Genomic DNA, 21126 nt, shown 5'->3' on the forward strand with positions numbered 1-21126 from the left:
ATTCATCCCAGCAAGCTGGTACTCAACATGGCTGGAGGGATATTTTATTGTGCCCACAAAAACCGCGAATACGCGAAACACAGGGCCGCGAATGTAGAAGCAAGTCACATTTTATGAACCGCAAATACATGGGGTCTGAGAATGTCAATTCCACGAATGTCGGGGTTTCATGGTACTCTTTACTCAGAGGTATCCTCGCCAAACAGAGTTTCCTACAGTCTGTCGATGTTATCCCACACCAGCAGTGTTGACATATGGCTTTTTCTAGTAGTGCTATGTAATTAGATGCTGCAACCATTTTTTGTAGGCACAAAGCCATGACTATCTATCTATAATTCCAGTAATCTCTGTGTGTGTGTGTGTGTGTCTGTCTGTGTGTGTGTTTGTTTGTCTGTGACCGCTGTTTCTCGACAACCACGGGTCCGATATACTTGAAACTTGCCAGGTATATTGCTGGGGACCCGAGGATGTGCCTTTTCAAGGTTTCATATTAATCGGACAATTACTTACCGAGATATGTCCAAAAAACGCTTCAACCAATCAGAGAGCAGCGAGCTATCACGTGTGCCGAACGTGGCGGACACACTCTGCCTCGGATGGCACATTTGAGAGCGTATTCATTTATTTCACGTTTGCAAACTATGTTGGCGCTATGTTGGCGTTAAACGATGTTTTAAAACTAATAAAAACGAATTTGCGATTCATTCGCTTTCCTGCGCGTTTGTGTACGCGATGGCGATTTCTTTACCAAACTCCGGAAGCCGTTCGCTTTGGACCGAACCATTTCATGTAAATAGAGGGGGGGGTTCTGTGGTCGTTGCGAATGGACCAAACCATTCATGTAAATAGAGGGGGGGGATTGTCACTGTACTCGCAAGCCGTTCGCCGTTCGCTTTGGCGTTGCGAATGGACCAAACCATTTCATGTAAATAGAGGGGGGGGATATAATTTTAGATAGATATATAGTACGGGCATATATATAGTACGGGCATGCCCTAGTTTATACAATTTACGAATAAGCAATTCCATAGCCACAGCGATGCAACAGTTGAATGAGCTTTACATTGTTCGTTAGTAATTTGACAGCATATGGAATGACATAAATTAGCAATTTCACATAAAGCAGGATGTGCTTTGGAGGGTTTTGGTTTCCATAACTTATGCCAAAAACAATGTCTTGTCCAAAATAATTCAGTAGTCGTTGCATTCATTCGAAGAGAATCTGCTGCTTGTTGATGTTCCATGATACCGGTCAAGAGAGCATGTAAACATACTCATGTTCAGGGATGCTAATGTACCACTTTCCTGTAGCAACAATACAGTATTTGGTTGTTGTTTTGACAACAACCAAATACTGTATTGTTGTGAAGGTCTTATTTGAGTCCTTGTGTCAAAAACAATCTGTAAACTTCTCGTTCTGGTTATGAAGTAGTAGATCTCCTCAAAGGTATTCCAAGAGGTAAGAAAGGATGAGTGTAGAGAAAGGGTTGTGGGTAATTGAATGCTTGAAATATATGTCAATTAAATTTGACTGTGCATAATTCTGCTTCTGTCAGAAGATGTGCAAAAAGCTTGCACATTTCTTCCCATTGCATGAAAGAACAAATATTCCTCCTTGTGTTTATTTGCTGGTTTGTCTATGATGAAAAATGTATCTGAACTAACAAATACTGTCCTTGACAACCAAAACCAAATATTTGCTTAACACTGCTTAAATGGTGATTGGCTAATGTGAAGGTGTTGCCTGCAATTATTGTATTGTAACAGCAATGTTCCTGAAGTACAAAATGTATGAGGAAAGGTGAAAATAGAAGAACAAAAATAAAATAAACAAATCGAAGCAAGAAGTTGAAACTGCATGACTGGATGAATGAATGATCGTTTTAAGGCCATTTTCCCCGCGAGAGCGGGGGTTAGCCTTGCGGGCCCCATGACAATCATGGTTCCCTGTTTGAGGCAATGTTTTTATGGCCGGATGCCCTTCCTGACGCCAACCCTTGGTCACGCTCTTACGATGCGCAGGGATACGGGGTACACACCGTGATCATTCATCCCAGCAAGCTGGTACTCAATTTGCCGACCTCGGAAGGATGACAGGCTGAGTCAACCCCCCTGGCGTTAATTCAGCGATCGACCGGGATTCGAACCCAGGATCCTAGGATCCCAAGCCGGCACCCTAACCGCTAAGCCAACACCAGGCAACCGCTAAGCCAACACTCTGGATATAGAAAAAAAATAAAAAAATGAACAATGCAAATGTTGTTTCAAAAGACGAATCATTCAGGACAAAGATACAATGTTAATCATATAATTGATTTTAAGCAATTACAATGAAGTCAACAAAACAAAGTGCAACAGTCCATTGTGAATTATGTTACCTTTATACGAGCTAAGTATACCATTACCATGTCCATGTAGTATACAAAATAGAAATGCACTATTAACTTTCCATTGTTCGACACGCTGCTTCTACTCTGTCAACAATGGATGGAGGCTCTCAATGTCAGACATGAGATTACGGCCATCGCTGAAAATATATCAAGCTTTCGATACAGTCTGGCATCCTGCCTTGCTCTACAAACTGTCTGCCGATGGAATCCAAGGCCAACTCCATACATGGCTTACTGACTTCCTCTACTCTCGTAATCAATGTGTGGCTCTCAACAGAATCCTTTCATCTCCTCTCGCTGTCAGGGCTGGAGTGCCCCACCACAGTGTTCTGGGCCCAGTCATATTCCTAATATTCATCTATGGTCATTCTGGAAAATCTATCTCATAGCTGACGACCCCACCCTCTGCCGACATCCCTCATCCTTCAGATAGGCAGGCAGCAGCCTCTTCCCTCTCTGTAGACCTTGATAGAATCACCAGCTGGTCAAACACTTGGAATAAGTATTTCAATCCTGACAAATCTCCCACTCACTCTCTCCCCAAAAGGACTGTCTGGCGAAACCTCCAATCTACTTTCTTAACAATCCACTTGAAGAAGTTCAATCACTCAAAATTTTGGGCCTCACGTTCAGCCGTAACCTTTCTTTGGGAAACCACATATCCAAGTTGGCCTCCAAAGCCAGTCACCGAATGGGCATCCTCCATCATGCAAAATCCTTCCTTGGCATTCCTAAACTTTTATAAACCCACAAGGCCTTCATGTGCAGTACTGCTCTCTCCTCTGGGCTGGCCCCCTGCCTCGACACTTGCTCAGCTTGATGCCTCGGAAATGAAGGTCATCAAAATCATTGGAATCTTCATTGATGAAGCCAAATCCATGGGTCTATCACCATGATATTGTATGTCTTCTTCAGCTGTCTGAAGAAGACTCCCTGTCTTCTTCAGCCTATTTTCTGGTCATGTCCCTCTCACTCCCTCCCCCGCACCCGACCCAGGCAGGTTTGGTCTGCCGATAACCCCATTCTGGTAAAACTCCCAAAGTCCAGAATCACTGCTCATCTCACCTCCCCATGCCCCCCCCCCCCCCCACCTGTGGAACCAACTTCCTCAGTCTATTCAATCTCATGCCTTCCTTCAGGGCTTCAACACAGCTGTTCACCACCATCTCAAGTCAACCCCCATCCACAATCAAGATATTTTCTACCTCCATTAACCATCTCCAAACCACCTCTTTCCAAGTGCCCAGTTTTTCCTTCCACTTCTGTGATTGAGAGTTTGTTGCTGTATCCATCTTGTTCACCCCCTGTGTTCTCCCCCCAACCCTTGTTCCCCACATCCCAAATTTCTCCAACTCTCCCTCCATTTTGTCCCTCACCCAGCTATTAGTGTTTTCCACTCCTCCCCTCCCCCAAATCTTTCACTGTTACTTTTGTTCTGTTATGTCCTGATCCGATCTGTGTTAGAGCTCCTCTATTGCATACAAAATTTTTTACCAAAGGGTATATGACATTATAAAACATGAAAATCCATATTGGTGGATTTGCAGAAATATAACCCCAAATTTAACAGCAATATTTTTGAATAGTAATTGAGACATACTTTCCTACATTAAATACTGAACATCATGAGACGTTTACTTGTTATTTTTCATTCAGAGTCCTTCTTTTACCTTGTTTCCATGCACCACTCAACCCAGTTTGAAAACCGAGCTGCCCCTTGATCGCGCATTAACAAGAAATTTAGCCATTCCCGTTTGTGATGTCAAAAGAGAGCTTACCTGCATTTTTAGCCAAACCCTTTATCAAAGCATGCAGATGCACAATCAGGTGTGGATCAGCCACTTAGGTAAAAAATGGGCATATACATTTTGAGTGAAACTACAATGAAACACGCCATTGTTTAACCTTTGTTAATTAAAATTATTTTCCATCATACTAAAATACGCCATTTGTGTCTGTCTGTCTGATGAATTTTTGACGCCAATACATTCTGTCGTTACTTATCCAATCTCAACCAAACTTGACAGGATGACGAAGGGTTACACAATGAAGGTTGTAGCGCATTCATTTGCCCCCCTTCCTCAAGGGGGGTTTTCTCCCCCCTGAGAGATTTTGCCCGCCATTGCCGTCAATGGGGTTGCACGTTGAGGTGTATATAAATGTTAAATCAGCTTTATCGTGGCGTATTTCCAAAGAAGATTTATTGTGGCATTTTTCCAAAGACGCTTTTAACAACAAAATTGATGATAATCGAATATTTTTAATGTTATCACAAAACAATATTGTTACGGTTTTTAGAACCTTCACTTTGTAAATTTAGTATTAAAATTTCCTATGTGCATTTCCCCTTTAATTGGCTGTTAATTGAAATGAGTGCACCGTAGCTAGTCCATGTACAAGCACGTAGGCCACCATATACCCTTCTAAATAGTTATTTCTTATTTTATGTAGTTTAAGGGTGTAGTACAGGTGAACAGGTGATTTTTTTTTTTTTTTTTTTTTAGCTGAACAGTTTCCTTATAGTCTTATAAACAAGAATCATGCTATTATAGGTCATAGAAGTACCCCTAATTATTGAAAAATTCAAATTTCAATTCAATTCAATATAATATTTTGCATGAAATTTGTTATAACTTGGGAAATGCATCATTCTTTTGGGCTGAAATTTGGACAGGATATTCAGAATATCACTTCCTTTAAAATGATGAAGGCTTTTGTTTATAGGAGTAGCCATTGTGGATTTATTGAAGGACAACCAAGTTTTATCTGGTAATTGGCATAATTAGCTAATTAGTGAACATTTGACATAATTTCACAAAATCCTCTCATCAGGTAGTAGAGTAACACATGTATAATACATGTACCAAGTTTTGTGTGAAAAGAATGATAGGTGACATAGAAGATAGAAGTAGAAATGTGTTCTTTGTTTTTCCTTGTTTTTTATTGATGGTCTAATTTATGCAAATTATATGCATGTGTTGGGCTAGTGGCTAGGGTGCCAGCTTGGGATCCTAGGATCCTGGGTTCGAATCCCGGTCGATCGCTGAATTAACGCCAGGGGGGTTGACTCAGCCTGTCATCCTTCCGAGGTCGGCAAATTGAGTACCAGTTCACTGGTAATTCCCTGTTTGTCGTAAAAAGGCGACAAAAAGGGTTGGCGGCAGGAAGGGCATCCGGCCGTAAAACATTGCTTCAAAAAGGGGACCCAAAAAACAACAACAACCACGGTCCCCGAAAAAGGCCAACCCCCGCTTGCGGGGAAAAATGGCCTCTAAAGGTGGTTTTTTTTTATGCATGTAATATGACAAAGAAGCGTTGAAACTGGTCTGAGTTAAAGCCAAGATTATATCTTTCAAGAAAAACTGAAAATTAGATATTAACTTGACTTTGTTTTTGTGTAAAGGCCTCTCAAAGGTACCTATGTAGTTTTCTCAATTTTTCACCAGTACTACACCCTTAAGGCTCTGTTTCCCACGAGTTGACGCTGAATTGCACCGAATTGAAATAAGATAGATCCCTCCGACACCCCCATGGCCTCTTCAAAGCGCCAGTACGGCGGCGTTCGCCACTACTGCTTTGGGCGGTTTTCTTCACCCCAAGACTCCATTACGCACGCGGTCAACTCGGGGGAGAAGGGCGTGGCCGGCCCATCGTCTTCAGGAGGTGGAGCCAGGAAGCCCTTGCGCCCAACCAGGACTCGGTGGGCACGGCTTGGTAAGGTGCGGTCATGGCTTGGTAGGGCGTGGCTATATAACCCATGGGGGGAGAGCCCCCACCAGCAGATGATTGAGAGAGCAGATGACCGAGGGAGCCCGAGGCGTGCAGCATCAACCAGCCCCTGCCGCGTGCAACGAGAATACGTGTGCCTACCGCCGCCTTGCTCGCTTCCAGCCCGGAGAGGATCTGCTTGCTGTGCCGCCCTGCCAAACCTTCCAGCCTTGTGGTCCCACCTTCCTCTCCCTCCAGCCAATCCAATCTGCAATTCCCTATTCGTGTGAGTGAGTTCGTTCTGTCTGTATTGTCCTGGGTATAAGTTAAGCCTGTATAGATAAGCTAGAAATTGCTCTGTGTCCTTCTGATCCTTCCATTTTCCTGTATATTACTTTTATTTCTTCTCTTCTTGATTTTGGTTTGTGTACATAATAATAAATCCTGTTATTTCCTACTTTTGCCTTCTTCTTCCTCCTCGTCCGTTCGTCCTTGTCTTTTCCACATTGAATACCTGTGGCACGATTTGGCCAACGCATAAGAATCGGGTCTAGTTTCTGTTAATGGTTCGAGCTGCGGCTGCTAATCCGCTCGGCAAATTAACATCTTGTCCGCGGTCTCGAACGAGGTTGCTCACCTGCCTCTCTGGAGGGAGCTGGGCAGCTTCAGGACTCACGTCGGTCAGTCGCAGACAAAGGGATTAATTCCCCCTTGGTAAGGGGAAAAGGGGCCGACGTGGAGATCCGCAACAATATTAATACTAATAATGTCCCACTTCCCCCAAGGCGTTTTTCCTGCAGTGACAACGTGTATAAATAGCTTATAGTTATAATGGCGTTTCTGTGGGAGCAACGGCTTCTACAGGAAGTAAAAGTATTATACACCACAAACACGTATGCTTAGCGTTTTAAACAGTCGCTAATGCTCTTTATAACACTAAATGAAGAAATTTGGAGGAATCCAGACATCCGTGGAGTAAGGTTTACTTACAGAACTGAGCGAAGATATACTATACTCTTATATAACCCACAAATGTTGGGTTAATAACGTGGCCCTTTCTGCCGCTACCGTGGCATTTTGCATAGCGAACTTTTGAAACTCGCTCTTGCTGTTTCATACGAACCTGAAAGGAAGAAGCTCGGGTTGTGCTCCTTTACTAAGCAGCTAGCTAGCGCTTGCCAAGTTTGCCATTCCTTAACGGTTTTGAATTGAGTGCTTGCTCAAATGCTTAAACCACTTGGCGATCTCTTTGCAAGAAACTTGGTAAATAAACACACACCCAATGTTCTTGAGACCCGCCCATAGATCGACTGTAATCTATATACCCCAAAGAGGAATGACCCTTCCTGCCCTTCCCAGAGTCTGCGGGTCTACTCGTTTACTAAAAGTACTGAGTTGGCAAAATATAAGAGAAAGGTTGCAAAATATTAAGGTGATGAGATGTGAGCTTACTGTACATTAACGATACACATTCAAGGTCTGGATTCGTTCAGACATAGCACTTCTCTCAGGCCAAGCAGCGGACCTCCTCAACTAGCGACCAAGGGCAGGCTAGTCGAGCCCTCAAAATTAAGGCTGAGAAAGAACCACACACATCTATAACATACCTACAACGAAGAGAAACGACAGCTTTTCACTCAGCTCAAATAGATGGCGCTGTGGGAGAACGAAGCATTCGGAAAGCACGGTTTATTTTTCAAACCGGATTGAGTGGTGCTTGGAAACCAAGTAATTAAGAATGATAAGGGAACTATACTGGCTCTTGTCATGTGCTCTGTGCAAATACTACACTCCTTGATCCGTAAATTCGGACATGTTCTTTTTATGCAGGTAAGACATTCAATACAACAAAGGAAAATGTATGGGAGATTGGAAATTGTAACAAACCTTCATGAGGACAAAGTTGTACATCTTGACATGATTTTATTTCTTGGACATCTGTATTTACAAATGTGCCAGGTTCAATCTTCACTCTTTCGAGTAGTTCTGAAAAAGAAAGTATCATTTGAAAAAAATACTGGTGTCCTTGTGCCTTTATACACCATATGTCCCAAACTCAAGTAAAGTATTGTGTACATGCAGGCAAATGACACGTAATGTGTGTGCATAAGAAAGTACTCAATTTCTCATTAACAGACACCAAAGTTGTTGCTGTGGGATATTATCAGTCACACATGCCTCATCTTCAAAGTACAGTATTAAAATTTTCTTAAATTTTACGACATCAAAACCTTTATTGTTTCACCACACACCTTGTACCTGGTTAATATAAACAAGTACCTGCTCCTTGCTGCCCTTACTCCATAATATAAATATATATATATATATATACATACATACATATATATATATATATATATATATATATATATGTACACATATATATATATATATATATATATATATATATATATATATGTACACATATATATATATATATATATATATATATATATATATATATATATATATATATATATATATATATATATATATATAGTTGTGGATTTGAGAATTGTGTTTTTTTGTGTGTAAATATCACCCTCCGTAGTGTAAAGGTCAAAAGGTCATCCCTTAGTTTGTCCATATACAATCACGTAGCAAATCATAGATTTCCCTTTTCAGTAGTTATTTCCTTATTAAGTGTATTAGTTTAAGGCTGTCTCTTCCATTAATTGACACTGCATTGCACCGAATTCAAATAAGGTAGATCCCCTTGCAAATCCCGTCAAGTGCAAAGCCTCGATTGCCAACTGCATTCGTCCTCCATTACGCACGCGGTCGGTTCGGGGAAGAAAGGCGTGGCCCCCACCTCATCATCAAGGGTGGAGCCCCGAACGACCAACCACAGGCTCGGTGGGTATGGCTTGGTAAGGCGTGGCATAAAACCCGCGGCGGGACGCCCCCAGGAGATGACGAGACGAGCTGCGAGAGACGATTTTGAGAGGAGTCCTTGGAGAGCACACGACGCACCAGCATGCAGGAGCTTTGGAACCATCGCAGCTTTGAACGATCGCAGCTTGAACCACCGCAGCTTCGGGGCTTTGACGGCAGTTTCGACCGTGGCCGCGAAGGAACGGCGGCTGCTGAACGCGCCGATCGAGAAAGGGCGGCGGCTGCTCATTCCCAGCCCGACCGTGCTCCGGTTCCAACTGAACCTTCCTCTCCCTCCAGCCATCCACCTCCTGCCATTCCTGTCATCATCCCCTGTGTAAGTGTGCTTGTAGTCTGTCTTTTGTCTTGTCCCTGGGTTTAAGTAAGACTGCAATAGGTAAGCTAATATTTGCACTGTGTCTCCTGGCTTCTTTCTGTCTTTATTTTCTTATCCTTCCTTCTCCTTGGTTCTTTTGATGGTGTAAATAATAGTTGGTAATAAATTATATTTGTATTTCCTACCTTCGTTCTTCTTCATGCTCGTCCGGTCGCTTTAGTGATTTCCCCATTGAAAACCTGTGGCGTTGGATTTTGGCCAACGTTTCAGGATCAGGTTTAGTCTTTGGTAATGGCTTGAACGTCGTGTTGCTAACACCGCTCGGCAATTATAACATCTAAAACCGGGGTTCGAGCGGGAGTCCCTCCCCTGCTCGCGGTCAGGAGTGGCACTCAGGTCCTTGGGACTTTTTGCAGACCAAATACCCTGGCTGCTCCCGACCGGGAGGAGCGTTGGGACCCTCAGGACTCACGTTGGTCAGTCGCGAACAAGGGGATTGATCCCCCCTTCTTAAGGGGAAAAAGGCCGACGGAGAGATCCGTAACAATATATATATATATATATATATATATATATATATATATATATATATATATACATATATATATATATATATATATATATATACACATACATACACGGGGCCCGCAAGGCTAACCCCCGCTTGAGCAGAAAATGGCCTTAAAATGCCTGTTGTGTGGGTATACAACACACACTAAAAACAATTTGTTGTGTGTGTATACAACCCAACAACAACAACAGGCATTTTAAGGCCATTTTCCCTGCTAGAGCAGGGGTTAGCCTTGCGGGCCCCATGACAATCCTCTACATTTTGTACATCTCCCCTTGTTAACCCCCTTGCCCACATTTCTTCTTCCACCACCTTTAGCCAAGTCTTGCTCGGTCTTCCCCGTCCTCTACTTCTTTCTACATTCATTTCCATCACTCTTCTCAACCAGTCACTTTCATCCTTCCTCAACACATGACCAAACCATCTCAACCTGTTTCTCTTCACAGCATCCATCACAGGCTCTATTCCCATCATCTTTCGCAATTCATCATTTGTGTTCCTCTCTCTCAACGATACTCCACACATCCACCGAACCATTCGCATTTCCACCCTTTCCAGCCTTCGTTGCTGCTCTACGTTCATTATCCATGTCTCACTCCCATAAATCATAACACTTCTCACACATGCAGTATACATCTTTCCCTTCAGCTTCAACGACACCCCCCTCCTAGTCAGCATGCCACTCAGTTCCCGTCACTCAGGGGGGATGAGTTTATTTTAATATAAAGATCCTAATTTCCCTAGGTCTATGCCCTATGGCGACTGGGGTTGGGGATTTGGAGGAGGGAGGTGGAAGCAGGGGGGCGCAAAATTATGTTTTGCCCAGGTGCCAGTCACCCTCAGTACGCCACTGGCAAGCACGTCTATAAAGTTTGCAGTACAACATTTAGAAATCAGTTGTAGAACATTATATATTTCTAAAAAAAAAGGTGAAGAAACAAGGAATGAAAACTTTTTTTTTTTAAATGTAAAGGGATGTAGGGATGTTACTCCAAAAAGTATGTAAACAAGGTAGGTAGGGATGATCATAAGAAATGATCATGTGAAACCATCCCTACATCTTTCTTTAAATAATGGTTGTCCCTAGAAAAGCAAAGTTACATTAAAAAAAACACAAACTCACAAACAAACACACACACAAACAAACACACAAACAAACACACAAACAAACACACAAACACACACACAAACACACACACAAACACACACACAAACACACACACAAACACACACACAAACACACACACAGTTTTTTTTTTTTGTTTTTTTTTTGGAACACCATAATTGGTAGCCTGGTGTTGGCTTCGCGGTTTGGGTGCCGGCTTGGGATCTTCGGATCCTGGATTTGAATCCCGGTCGATCGCTGAATTAACACCAGGGGGGTTGACTCAGCCTGTCATCCTGCCATGGTCGGCAAATTGAGTACCAGTTCACTGGTAATTCCCTGTGTGTTGCAAGAGGTGACTTACAGGGTTGGCGGCAGGAAGGGCATCGGCCATAAAATATTGCTTCAAAAATGGGACCACGGTGTCCGAAAAAGGCCGACCCCTGCTCTGCAGGCAAAAATGGCCTCTAAAGGTGGTTCCTTTGGTGGTGAGGGAGCAGCAGATGTTGACGCGGAAGGTCGATATTCTTCTTCGCTTTAAGATTGGTGAGAAGATGATGCAGAAGACAGTTCTGTTGTTGCCCCCAACATGGAATTGGTTTGTCTTTCTTTGTATCTCGCTTTCACCATTCTTTCTTTGTCTTCTCGCGGTCTCTATCTTTTCTTTTGCAGGCATTTTTTGGTCAGCCCCACTCGTGCTACAGGAAAAAAACGTCTTCTCTTTGCTTCTGAAGGAATTTCCGGTCTTCCTCATTCTTGATTTCCTTAATTGCATCTTTTGTAGCGATATCGAACAACTCTTCCAGATCACTTTTGAACATTTCTTTGTTCGTTCTGTCACTTTCTCGTTCTCGAGTTTGATGCTTCTTGAGGGCCAGATACTTCTCATACATCTTTGACAGTTTCCTGACACACGATTCTATCCATTGAGTAGGAATTCTGGCTCGCTCCCATACAGCGACAACTGCTTCACAGGCCAACTTGTAACTTGCTGGCAGGGTTCTTCCTTCTTCTATGTGGTGGAATTGGACCAGTCGGAGTGCGTCAGGTCCATGGGGTAGTCTTGCTGTCGATAGGTTAGGGTTTGGCTTCCCAAGGAGCCAGTTTTCAGGCGCAGATCTCAAACTAGACGACGTCATAATTATTTCTGAAAAGACGAAATGAAAATTTTAGTATGGGGCGACCTATAAATATTCACCAATCAAGCTCAAATTTCACACACAAGTAAATCGACCCTAGTGGACAAAACAGCATATGTGGAGAAACAATTCGACCAACTTCATGTTTTTTTGGACCACCCTACTACCAATGAATCCAGAATGAATGTTCACATGGTCAGAAACATCTCATCACCTGCTGTAGCAACATTCGGCCTGATAATGGTCACTAACAAATGCAGAATCACTCATGGCGATGACATGACAGAGCTCAGCCATTGCGACTTCCATGTCGATGATGGGCTCACCTCTGCCAGATTCACTCATGACAATCAGCCATATCGAACACACCAGGGGTGCTTTAGCCACAAAGAAGCTGCATTTCCACAATATCACCTTCACTAGCAGAGTTAATGAACACTCTTGCAGACAAATTGAGAGCAAAATAACTGAAGAGCCTGGACCTCAACCATGAACAGCTGCCCAAAAACAGAGATCCTCGAGGGTGTACTGGTCCCTCCAACAGGATGCCTTTACCTTCCAAGTGAACTTACAGTACAAACCTTTCTCACGGTGGAGAGTTCTGTCAGTTGCAAGCCCAATTTATGACACAATAAGTTTTGCAGCCCAATTCATCATTGAGGACAATGTTATACTCCATGAACTGATGGCTGAGATGAGAAAGGAATGTCCTTGGCGACATATGGGACAGGCCACTCCCAGAAACGTGCCTCTCAAGATGGACATGCTGGCGCAACTCACTTACGACATGATATCGAGAATATCGATATATCGATATTCTCTGATATCGAGAATATCCACATTCTACGTTACCAGCCACTAAACTTCGGCCCAGTCAAGCAAAGGGAGGTCCATGTCTTCTCTGATGCCAGTAACCTCACTATCAGAGGTGTTGTTTACCTTTAACTAATCAACGAGACAGCCACGTGTCCCTTCTACTACCCAAAGCAAGAGTCACCTTCACACGCCGTCAGAATACCTCGTCTAGAATGAATTGTGCGGTGCAGTACTCGCTACAGTGTTGGTGCAAACAGTGAAGCACGAGATGAAAGATAGAGCCACCTTAGCACTACCTATAAACAGATAGCAAGGTAGTCCTCGGCTACATTTCTAATGAGTCAAAACGCTCCCATGTAGACACTCTGTTAACAAAACCGTATTGCATGACAATATATATACACACACACACAGTCATGGCCAAAAATATTGGCACCCTTGCACTTTTTTCAAATAATGCACCATTTCTTCAAGAAAATTGTTGAAATTATTAAAATCTTTTGGTATCCACATATGTATTTCTTTGGTTTGCAGTGGAACAAAACAAAAAAGCTGAAAAAAATTACTAAATCTTAGCTTATTCCATACAGAAATCCTAAAATGGCCCGGCCAATATTATTGGCACCTTTTAGAAGTTGTTAGAAATAATTAGATTTCAAGCAGGTGATTCTCCTTTACTTTGGAATTGAAATCACCTGTGGTGAGTTGCAGGTGTCTGCAATATAAAAATCACTCATTCAACCAGTTTGAATGGAGAAAAAGAGCTATTCTGCTGTTTTGTGTCACTGTGTGTACCGCAATGAGCATTGAGAAAACAAAGAAAAACAGAGAATTGTCTGAGGTCAGACACAAGATTGTAGTCCTACATGGACAATCTCAAGGCTACAAGTTCATCTCCAGAGACCTTGATGTTCCTGTGTCCACCATACGCAATGTTATCAGGAAGGAAGTTTAAGGCCCATGGCACTGTAGCCAACCTCCCTGGACGTGGCTGCAAGAGAAAACTTGATCGAAGATTGCAGCGAAGGATTGTTCGAATGGTGGAGAAAGCACCTCGATCAACTGCCAAACAAATTCAAGCTGACCTTCAGACACAGGGTATGACAGCTTCAACTCGCACCATCCGTCACCAACTCAATGAAAGGCGGTTCTATGGTAGGAGACACAGGAGGACCCCACTGCTGAGAGAGAGATAAGAAAGCCCGACTGGAGTTTGCCAAAACAAACCTGAACAAGCCAAAATCCTTCTGGGAGAATGTCTTGTGGACAGATGAGACCAAATTAGAGCTTTTTTGTAAAGCACATCATCTCTATGTTTACAGAAAACAAAATGAAGCCTTCAAAGAAAAGAACACCTTCCCTACAGTCAAACATGGAGGAGGTCCAGTGATGTTTTGGGGTTGCTGTGCTGCCTCTGGCACTGGGTGCCTTGAATGTGTGCATAAAAACCCACCGTTTAGAGGCCATTTTTTTTCCCCGCAAAGCGGGGGTTGGCCTTTTCGGGGACCGTGGTAGTTGTTGTTTTTTGGTCCCCTTTTTGAAGCAATGTTTTACGGCCGGATGCCCTTCCTGACGCCAACCCTTTTTGCCGCCTTCAACGACAAACAGGGAATTACCAGTGAACTGGTACTCAATTAGCCGACCTCAATTAGCCGACTCAATTAGCCGATGACAGGCTGAGTCAACCCCCCTGGCATTAATTCGGCGATCGACCGAGATTCGAACCCAGGATCCTAGGATCCTAAGCCGGCACCCTAGCTGCTAGCCCAACATCAGGGATGTGAAACACCTTGTGTGTTTGGCACTGATGATGTTGTGTTTGGCACTGATGATGTTTGTTTGGCACACTCATGATGGCACTGAAGTAATGGAAAATTGGAATCTATTGGTACCAATATACCTTGATGTTCATCTAAGTCTGATTCCGTGATATCATGTGCATGATATCATGAAATCGGGAGATTACCAAGGAGATTACCAATCAGGAGATTACCAAGATTACCATTTTGGAGTGCAATGTTCAACCCAGTGTCAGAAAGCTGGGTCTCCATCGAAGGTCATTGGTCTTTCAGCAGAACAATGACCCCAAACACACTTCAAAAAGCATCCAGGAATGGTTCAAAAATGCTGGACTGTTCTGAATTGGCCAGCAATGAGTCCAGATCGAAATCCCATTGAACGCCTTTGGGAGATCTTAAAACAGCAGTTGGGAGAAAGCACCCTTCAAATCTGGGAGAACTGTAGCAGTTTGCACAAGAAGAGTGGGCCAAACTGCCAGTAGAGAGGTGTAGGAAGCTTATTCATGGCTGCTATACAAAATAAATGAATTATTATTATTATTATTAGTATAGGAAGTGCTTGACTGCAGTTCTTTTGTCCACAGGCTGTGCTACCAAATATGTATTAAGTCTAGGGTGTCAATAATTTTGTCAATGCAATTTCTTTTTCTTTTCTGATTTAAAAGGATATATTAAGTTCTGAATCAAAAACAAAGGTTCTATAATATTAACAGTGAAATAAAGAATTGTGAAGACCAACTACTTTTGTCAATTTCAACTTATGTCATGAAAAAATTGTGAGTTATTTGAAAAAAGTGCAAGGGTGCCAATATTTTTTGCCATGACTGTATATGCTCATTATCAAACTTTACAAAGCAAAATATATCAGCGTTGCCACAAACCTTCATGGTGATGGCACTGAAGTAATGGAAAATTGGAATCTGTTGGTACCAATATACCTTGATGTTCATCTAAGTCTGATTCCGTTTTTACTTTCACCTTCATCAATAAATCTGGAAAAAGAAACACCTTTTATAAATATTGAGTGACACACCAGAAACATTACATAAGAACTTGTAAAATGAGCATACTTCAGGTTGTTTTTAGATCTTCAAGAAAATGTCACGTGTTAAGCGGTAAATATGAGAAGAAATTCTAATTTTAAAATGCTACAACAAAAAACAATGTGTGCGCAATGGTTGAGAAAAACTGTCCAAGACAACATGATTGTGCAGGAGAAGAAGATACGATATTGTCCGAATATGTCTGAGAGATACAGCAGTTAACATTTAAAATAGGCAGAGAATATTTGAAACGAGAATGTTGTTGCAGGAACATGTGTATATATATATATATATATATATATATATATATATATATATATATATATATATATATATATACACACACACAGACTTGGCATTTAATATGGAATCTTTTTTTGGGTGGGGGTGAACTTACTTTTCAAGATGACTTCGAACCAAAAGTTCATTGGAATTATGTTGAAATTATTCTAGATTTTGTTAATGTGACCTTTAAAGGAAACAAAAACCACAATTGACATTTCAAAGCAAATAAATTGATCCTTGAAAGTGATGTAAACTGATATCGAACTCAATTCACGGACAGTACTGTGTTAAACTTCTGTACGTTTTCCAGAAGCATCTCTTTATTTTGCACATTAGCCAATTTTTTTTTCAACAAAAACAAAAGCTAAATTATGACTGGGATTACGGACAGTAAAATTACAGTTCAGTACTTCGTGTAACCCCCACGAGCATTCAGGAGAGCACGTACACGTCGAGGCATGCTGTTCACGAGATTTGCCAAGGTTTGGACAGGAATCGCTTGCCATGCAGTGACAATAGTCTGCTGCAATTCACGCACAGAGGTCGGCTGCTGGTCCAAGTTGTCGATTTGACGCGTTAATTCTGCCCACAAGTTCTCTATCGGATTCATATCCGGGGACATGGCAGGCCACTCCATATGCTCTACACCACGGTCAGCAATAAAGTGTTGGATCATGCGAGCACGATGAGGCCATGCATTGTCATCTTGGAAGAAAAAGTTTCCTCGAAAGGCTGCACGAGCAAATGGAAGCAATGTTTCTTCCAGAATGACCCTGTACTTGAACTGGTTCAGGTTTCCATTCAGAACAACCAGGTCAGTTTTGCCCCCTGCATGAAAAGCAGCCCAAACGGTCACCCCACCACCTCCAGCTTGGACTCTTGGCACTATACAATCTTCGTTGTGGGCTTCATGCACTTGTCTGTGCACTCGCACGTGGCCATCTTGACGACAGACCAGAAATCTAGACTCGTCACTGAAGGTCACGTGATTCCAGTGTCCTGGCTGCCATTGACGGTGCTCGCTGGCCCACTGCAATCGGCGCTGGCTGTGTTGTCTGGTCAGGCGTGGCTTTCTCAGGGGACGCCTGGCACGATAGCCTGCTTGAACCAGTCGTTGGTTGACTAGCCTTCTGGATACAGGCACATTTGTCAGTTGCTGCCACTCAGCCCTAAGCCGATTAGCTGACTTGGTACGGCCATTGCAGACTAACCGGTGTAGCTGGCGATCATCTCTCCTTGTGGTTCTGCGTGGACGTCCTGGCCTCGGTATTGGAGTAGGGACACCCCTCTGAGCATTTAGTTTCAGGATCTTTGACACCTGACCTTGAGTGATGCCATACTGCTATGCAATAGAACGCTGTTTCATGCCAGAATTTCGTAAAGCCACCACTCCATGACAAACAGCATTGTCAAGTTGACGGACCATCTCCAGAGGAAGTGGCAATAACTTTTGTAGACGTGCAGCAGTTGTTTTCCACTAATACAGAACGCAACAACCCTTATACGCCTGATTGTGAAGCCAATTGTCAAATGTACCTGTCCTTACATTTTGTCACGCCACCTGTGATATAATCCTGTTATTGACTTCTTGCTGCGAAAGACAATCAGTGACATGGTTCTTTCAATATAGACATCACCGAAGGGTAAAAGAAACTCAACAGATTGATATACTGAGTTCAGAAAGTAAACCCAAGTCAAGAAAAAAAAAAATATTCCATATTAAATGCCAAGTGTGTGCGTGTATATATATATATATACAGTGGTACCTCGGCTTACGAGTTTAATCCGTTCCGTGACGGAGCTCGTAAGCCAAATCGCTCGTAAGTCAAAGCAAATTTTCCCATTCAAATGCATTGAAATGCTATTAATCCGTTCCAGCCTCAAAAAAAAAACACCAATTTTTTTTGTTAGGTGCTTTTAAATAACAAAAATGTACTTTATAAATAACAAATAATGTATAAACAAGCACGACCTCGTATATACTGTACATAATACAAGAGAATGTAAAGAAATAAACTGGTTTTATTAAGCAGAGGAGAAGAGCATGCCAGGTGAGGTGTGCGTGTTGTCGACTTGGCGAGGCAGTACGATCGTACTCCTTCTACGATATGTACGATTTTGAAGCAGAAGGAGTCCATAAAGGCTATAACGCCAGCCAAGGGCGTTACGATTATTTCAAAGCTCCGGACCTCTATCCATGAAGATATGGAGAAGTTGTTGTTTGTGTGGTTGAAGGAGAAGCAGCTCGCAGGAGATACCGTGACCGAGAGCATCATGTGTTTGAAAAGATTGAAACTCGGATATCGAGCACGGACCACGAGGTGTTTTTTCTTTTTTCTTAATCTCGGTTTCAGTGAACTTTTGCTCTGTGCTCACGTGTACTGTACCTGTACCTGTAATGGTACGTCAGAGGATGGCACCTGTTGTCATCATATTAAGTGCAAGATGTTCTGCATCGTAAGTTGGTACACCGTGGTCTTTCGGCGGTGTTTAAGCCGGCCGTCTTGGCTTCTGTCACCATTGGCATTGAGTCTTTCGATGTAGGTAGGTCGTTGTGTGCCGGTGCCTTGGCCGAATTCCTTCATTGCTGCATTGTTAGCTCACCTGGTTTTTTATACCACATCTTTGGTTATCGGACCAGCGAATGACGTCATCTCCAAAGTATGGCTTATTCTCACTTGTCTTGGACGATCTTCTACTTCTAGCCTTCCACCGTGCATTTGGTGTCCACTGTACTTACTGTACAGTGCCTGGTAAAATTGATGTAATGGGTTTTTGACCGTCAACGCCATGAACCGTCATGAACCGTCATGAACCGTCAACGCCATGAACCGCTAACACTCAAAAGCCCATTTATCGCGCCTTATAAAGCAAAACGCAAACCGAAAGCCATGCCTCTCAAGCGAGGCGTGCTTCCGTGGTCACGTGATCCACAGGTGTAGCTCATTATACCCGCACGCGCGACACGCTTTGGCGGTCACGTGACCAGCCACTCTGGAGGCGGGGATCACCGCCGATGACGTCACCGGCTGGAGCAAGGAGATTCCTCGCTCATGTATTTCGACGATTGCGTGTTTTATATCCAAGCAGAGATGCTTTCACGGCAAGATAACCACGTGACCGGAACCGGAAGCCACAACCGGAAAATTCAAAAAAATAAATTTTTTGAGCTCGTACATCGGATCTCGGCTCGTATCCCAAAGCAACAAACCGCCCGAGCGACGGCTCGTATCCCGAAAAACTCGTACGTTGGGGCACTCGTAAGCCGAGGTACCACTGTATATATATATATATATATATATATATATATATAATATATATATATATTGTTGTGGATATGAGAATTGTGCTGTAGTTTTTATTATCATTGTAAGTGTAATGTGTTTTTATTGTAATTGTAAAATATCACCCTCCTGCCTCGTCTGTGTATAAAGGTCAAAGGTCGTTCCGTAGTTATTTCATAAACATCCACCAGCCAATCATAGATTTCCTCCTTGTTGGTAGTTATATCCTTATTATGTGTATTAGGTTAAGGCTGTGTCTTCCATTAATTGACACTCCATTGCACCGAATTCAAATAGATAGATCCCCTTTCATTTTCATTCACAAAGCCTCTATTGCCAACTGCATTCGCCGCCATTGCCCATGTGCTCCCACTCGGAGAAGAAGGGCGTGCCCGCCCATCGTCATCAAGGGTGGAGCCAGAGAGCCCATGCCGACCAATCAGGGCCGAGGCGAGCTCACCGAAGGGCGTGTTCTGGAGGCCGGCGGCTTGATCGCCCGCGGCGTTATAAAAAGCGCGCGCGGAAGCCTTTGAGGAGAGGAGTCCTGAGAAAGCACACGACGTCCCCACGGCAGCACGGAGAGCGAACCATTGAGTTCTAAGAGTTACACAAAAAGGAGCTTCAGAGAGAGACACCAAGCTGCGTGATCCAGGAGAGGAGAGAGGGATGCCCCATGAGCTTTGAACCACAGCAGCTTGAACCACAGCAGCTTTGAACCACAGCAGCTTTGAACCACAGCAGCTTGAACCGCAGCAGCTTGAACCATCGCAGCTTTGACCGCCGCAGCTTGAGCGTTGACGGCAGCGTTGCTGTTGAGGAAGGGCGGCGGCTGCTCCCTCCCGGCCCGGCCGTCCTCTGGTCCGAGCTGAACCTTCCTCCCGGTCCAGCCATTCACTCCTGCCTCCATTCCCCATTCGTGTGAGTCCGTCTTTGTTTGTTCTGTCTTGGGGTATAAGTTAAGCCTGTGTAGATAAGCTAGCATTTTCACTGTGTCTCCTTGATTCCTTCTGTCTTTATTTTATTATCTTTCCTTCCTCCTTGGTTATTTTGGTCCTGTAAATAGTAATAAATAATAGTCGTATTTCAAACCTTTTTGCATTCGTCTTCCTCTTCTTCACATCCGTGTCGTCTTTGTCTTTTCCCTCATTGAATATCTGTGGCACGATTTGGCCAACGTTTCAGAATCGGGTCTAGTCTTGGTAAACGGCTCACGCCGCGGTTCGCTTCGCTCGGCGCCACATCCATTACGCTGCGGCCGTGAGCGGGGGGTGTTCCTTCGCGTACCGGGAAGCGCTGGTATTTAGGTCATAGGACTTGTGGGCCTAAAACCCTACCCAGCGCCGACCGGGCATGGCGTCATACCCCCGGGACCACATCGGTCAGTAACAGACGAGGGGCTTAATCCCCCCTCGAAGGGGAACCATAGGCCGACGTCGGGTTCCGTAACAATATATATATTGTTGCGGATATGGGAGTTGCATCCATCCATATCCGCTTGTAAATATTCCCCTATTTCCTCAATACTTCCCAACTATCCCCAATCCCCCATTCCCTAGTCCCATTTTCTGTAAACAACACTCTGTAGACCCGACCTCCCCCTATTTCCCCCATTAAATGTCGCACCCAGGTTCACCGCATCTCATGTAAGACAACTATAGGACATCTTGCTAGTTATTCTTAGTCTATGTCAGTTAAGGACTCGTTTCCATTAATTCTGACTCTTCGTTGCACCAGAATGTGATTGTATGGCACCGTTAGGAAGTTTAGGACCTCCC

General features: G+C 43.4%; 1 protein-coding gene across 9 annotated transcripts in view; it reads right to left on the reverse strand.

Moving 5' to 3' along the window:
* LOC137414567 (uncharacterized) overlaps window positions 1-21126 on the reverse strand; it is a 154768-nt gene that overhangs the window by 110634 nt on the left and 23008 nt on the right. For 5 of the 9 annotated variants that reach the window (XM_068100090.2, XM_068100092.2, XM_078770015.1 and 2 more), the window contains exons 4-5: window positions 15621-15731; window positions 7986-8084 (exon numbers count right to left, since the gene is read on the reverse strand). In XM_068100090.2, the coding sequence (XP_067956191.2) occupies window positions 7986-8084; window positions 15621-15731 (210 nt within the window). The remainder of the gene's footprint in view (window positions 1-7985; window positions 8085-15620; window positions 15732-21126) is intronic. The other 4 variants (XM_078770019.1, XM_078770020.1, XM_078770021.1 and 1 more) reach the window with 1 other exon arrangement.

This window comes from Myxine glutinosa, chromosome 1 (assembly GCF_964187855.1).
Source record: "Myxine glutinosa chromosome 1, kmMyxGlut1.1, whole genome shotgun sequence".
In the NCBI taxonomy this organism is placed as follows: Eukaryota; Metazoa; Chordata; class Myxini; order Myxiniformes; family Myxinidae; genus Myxine; species Myxine glutinosa.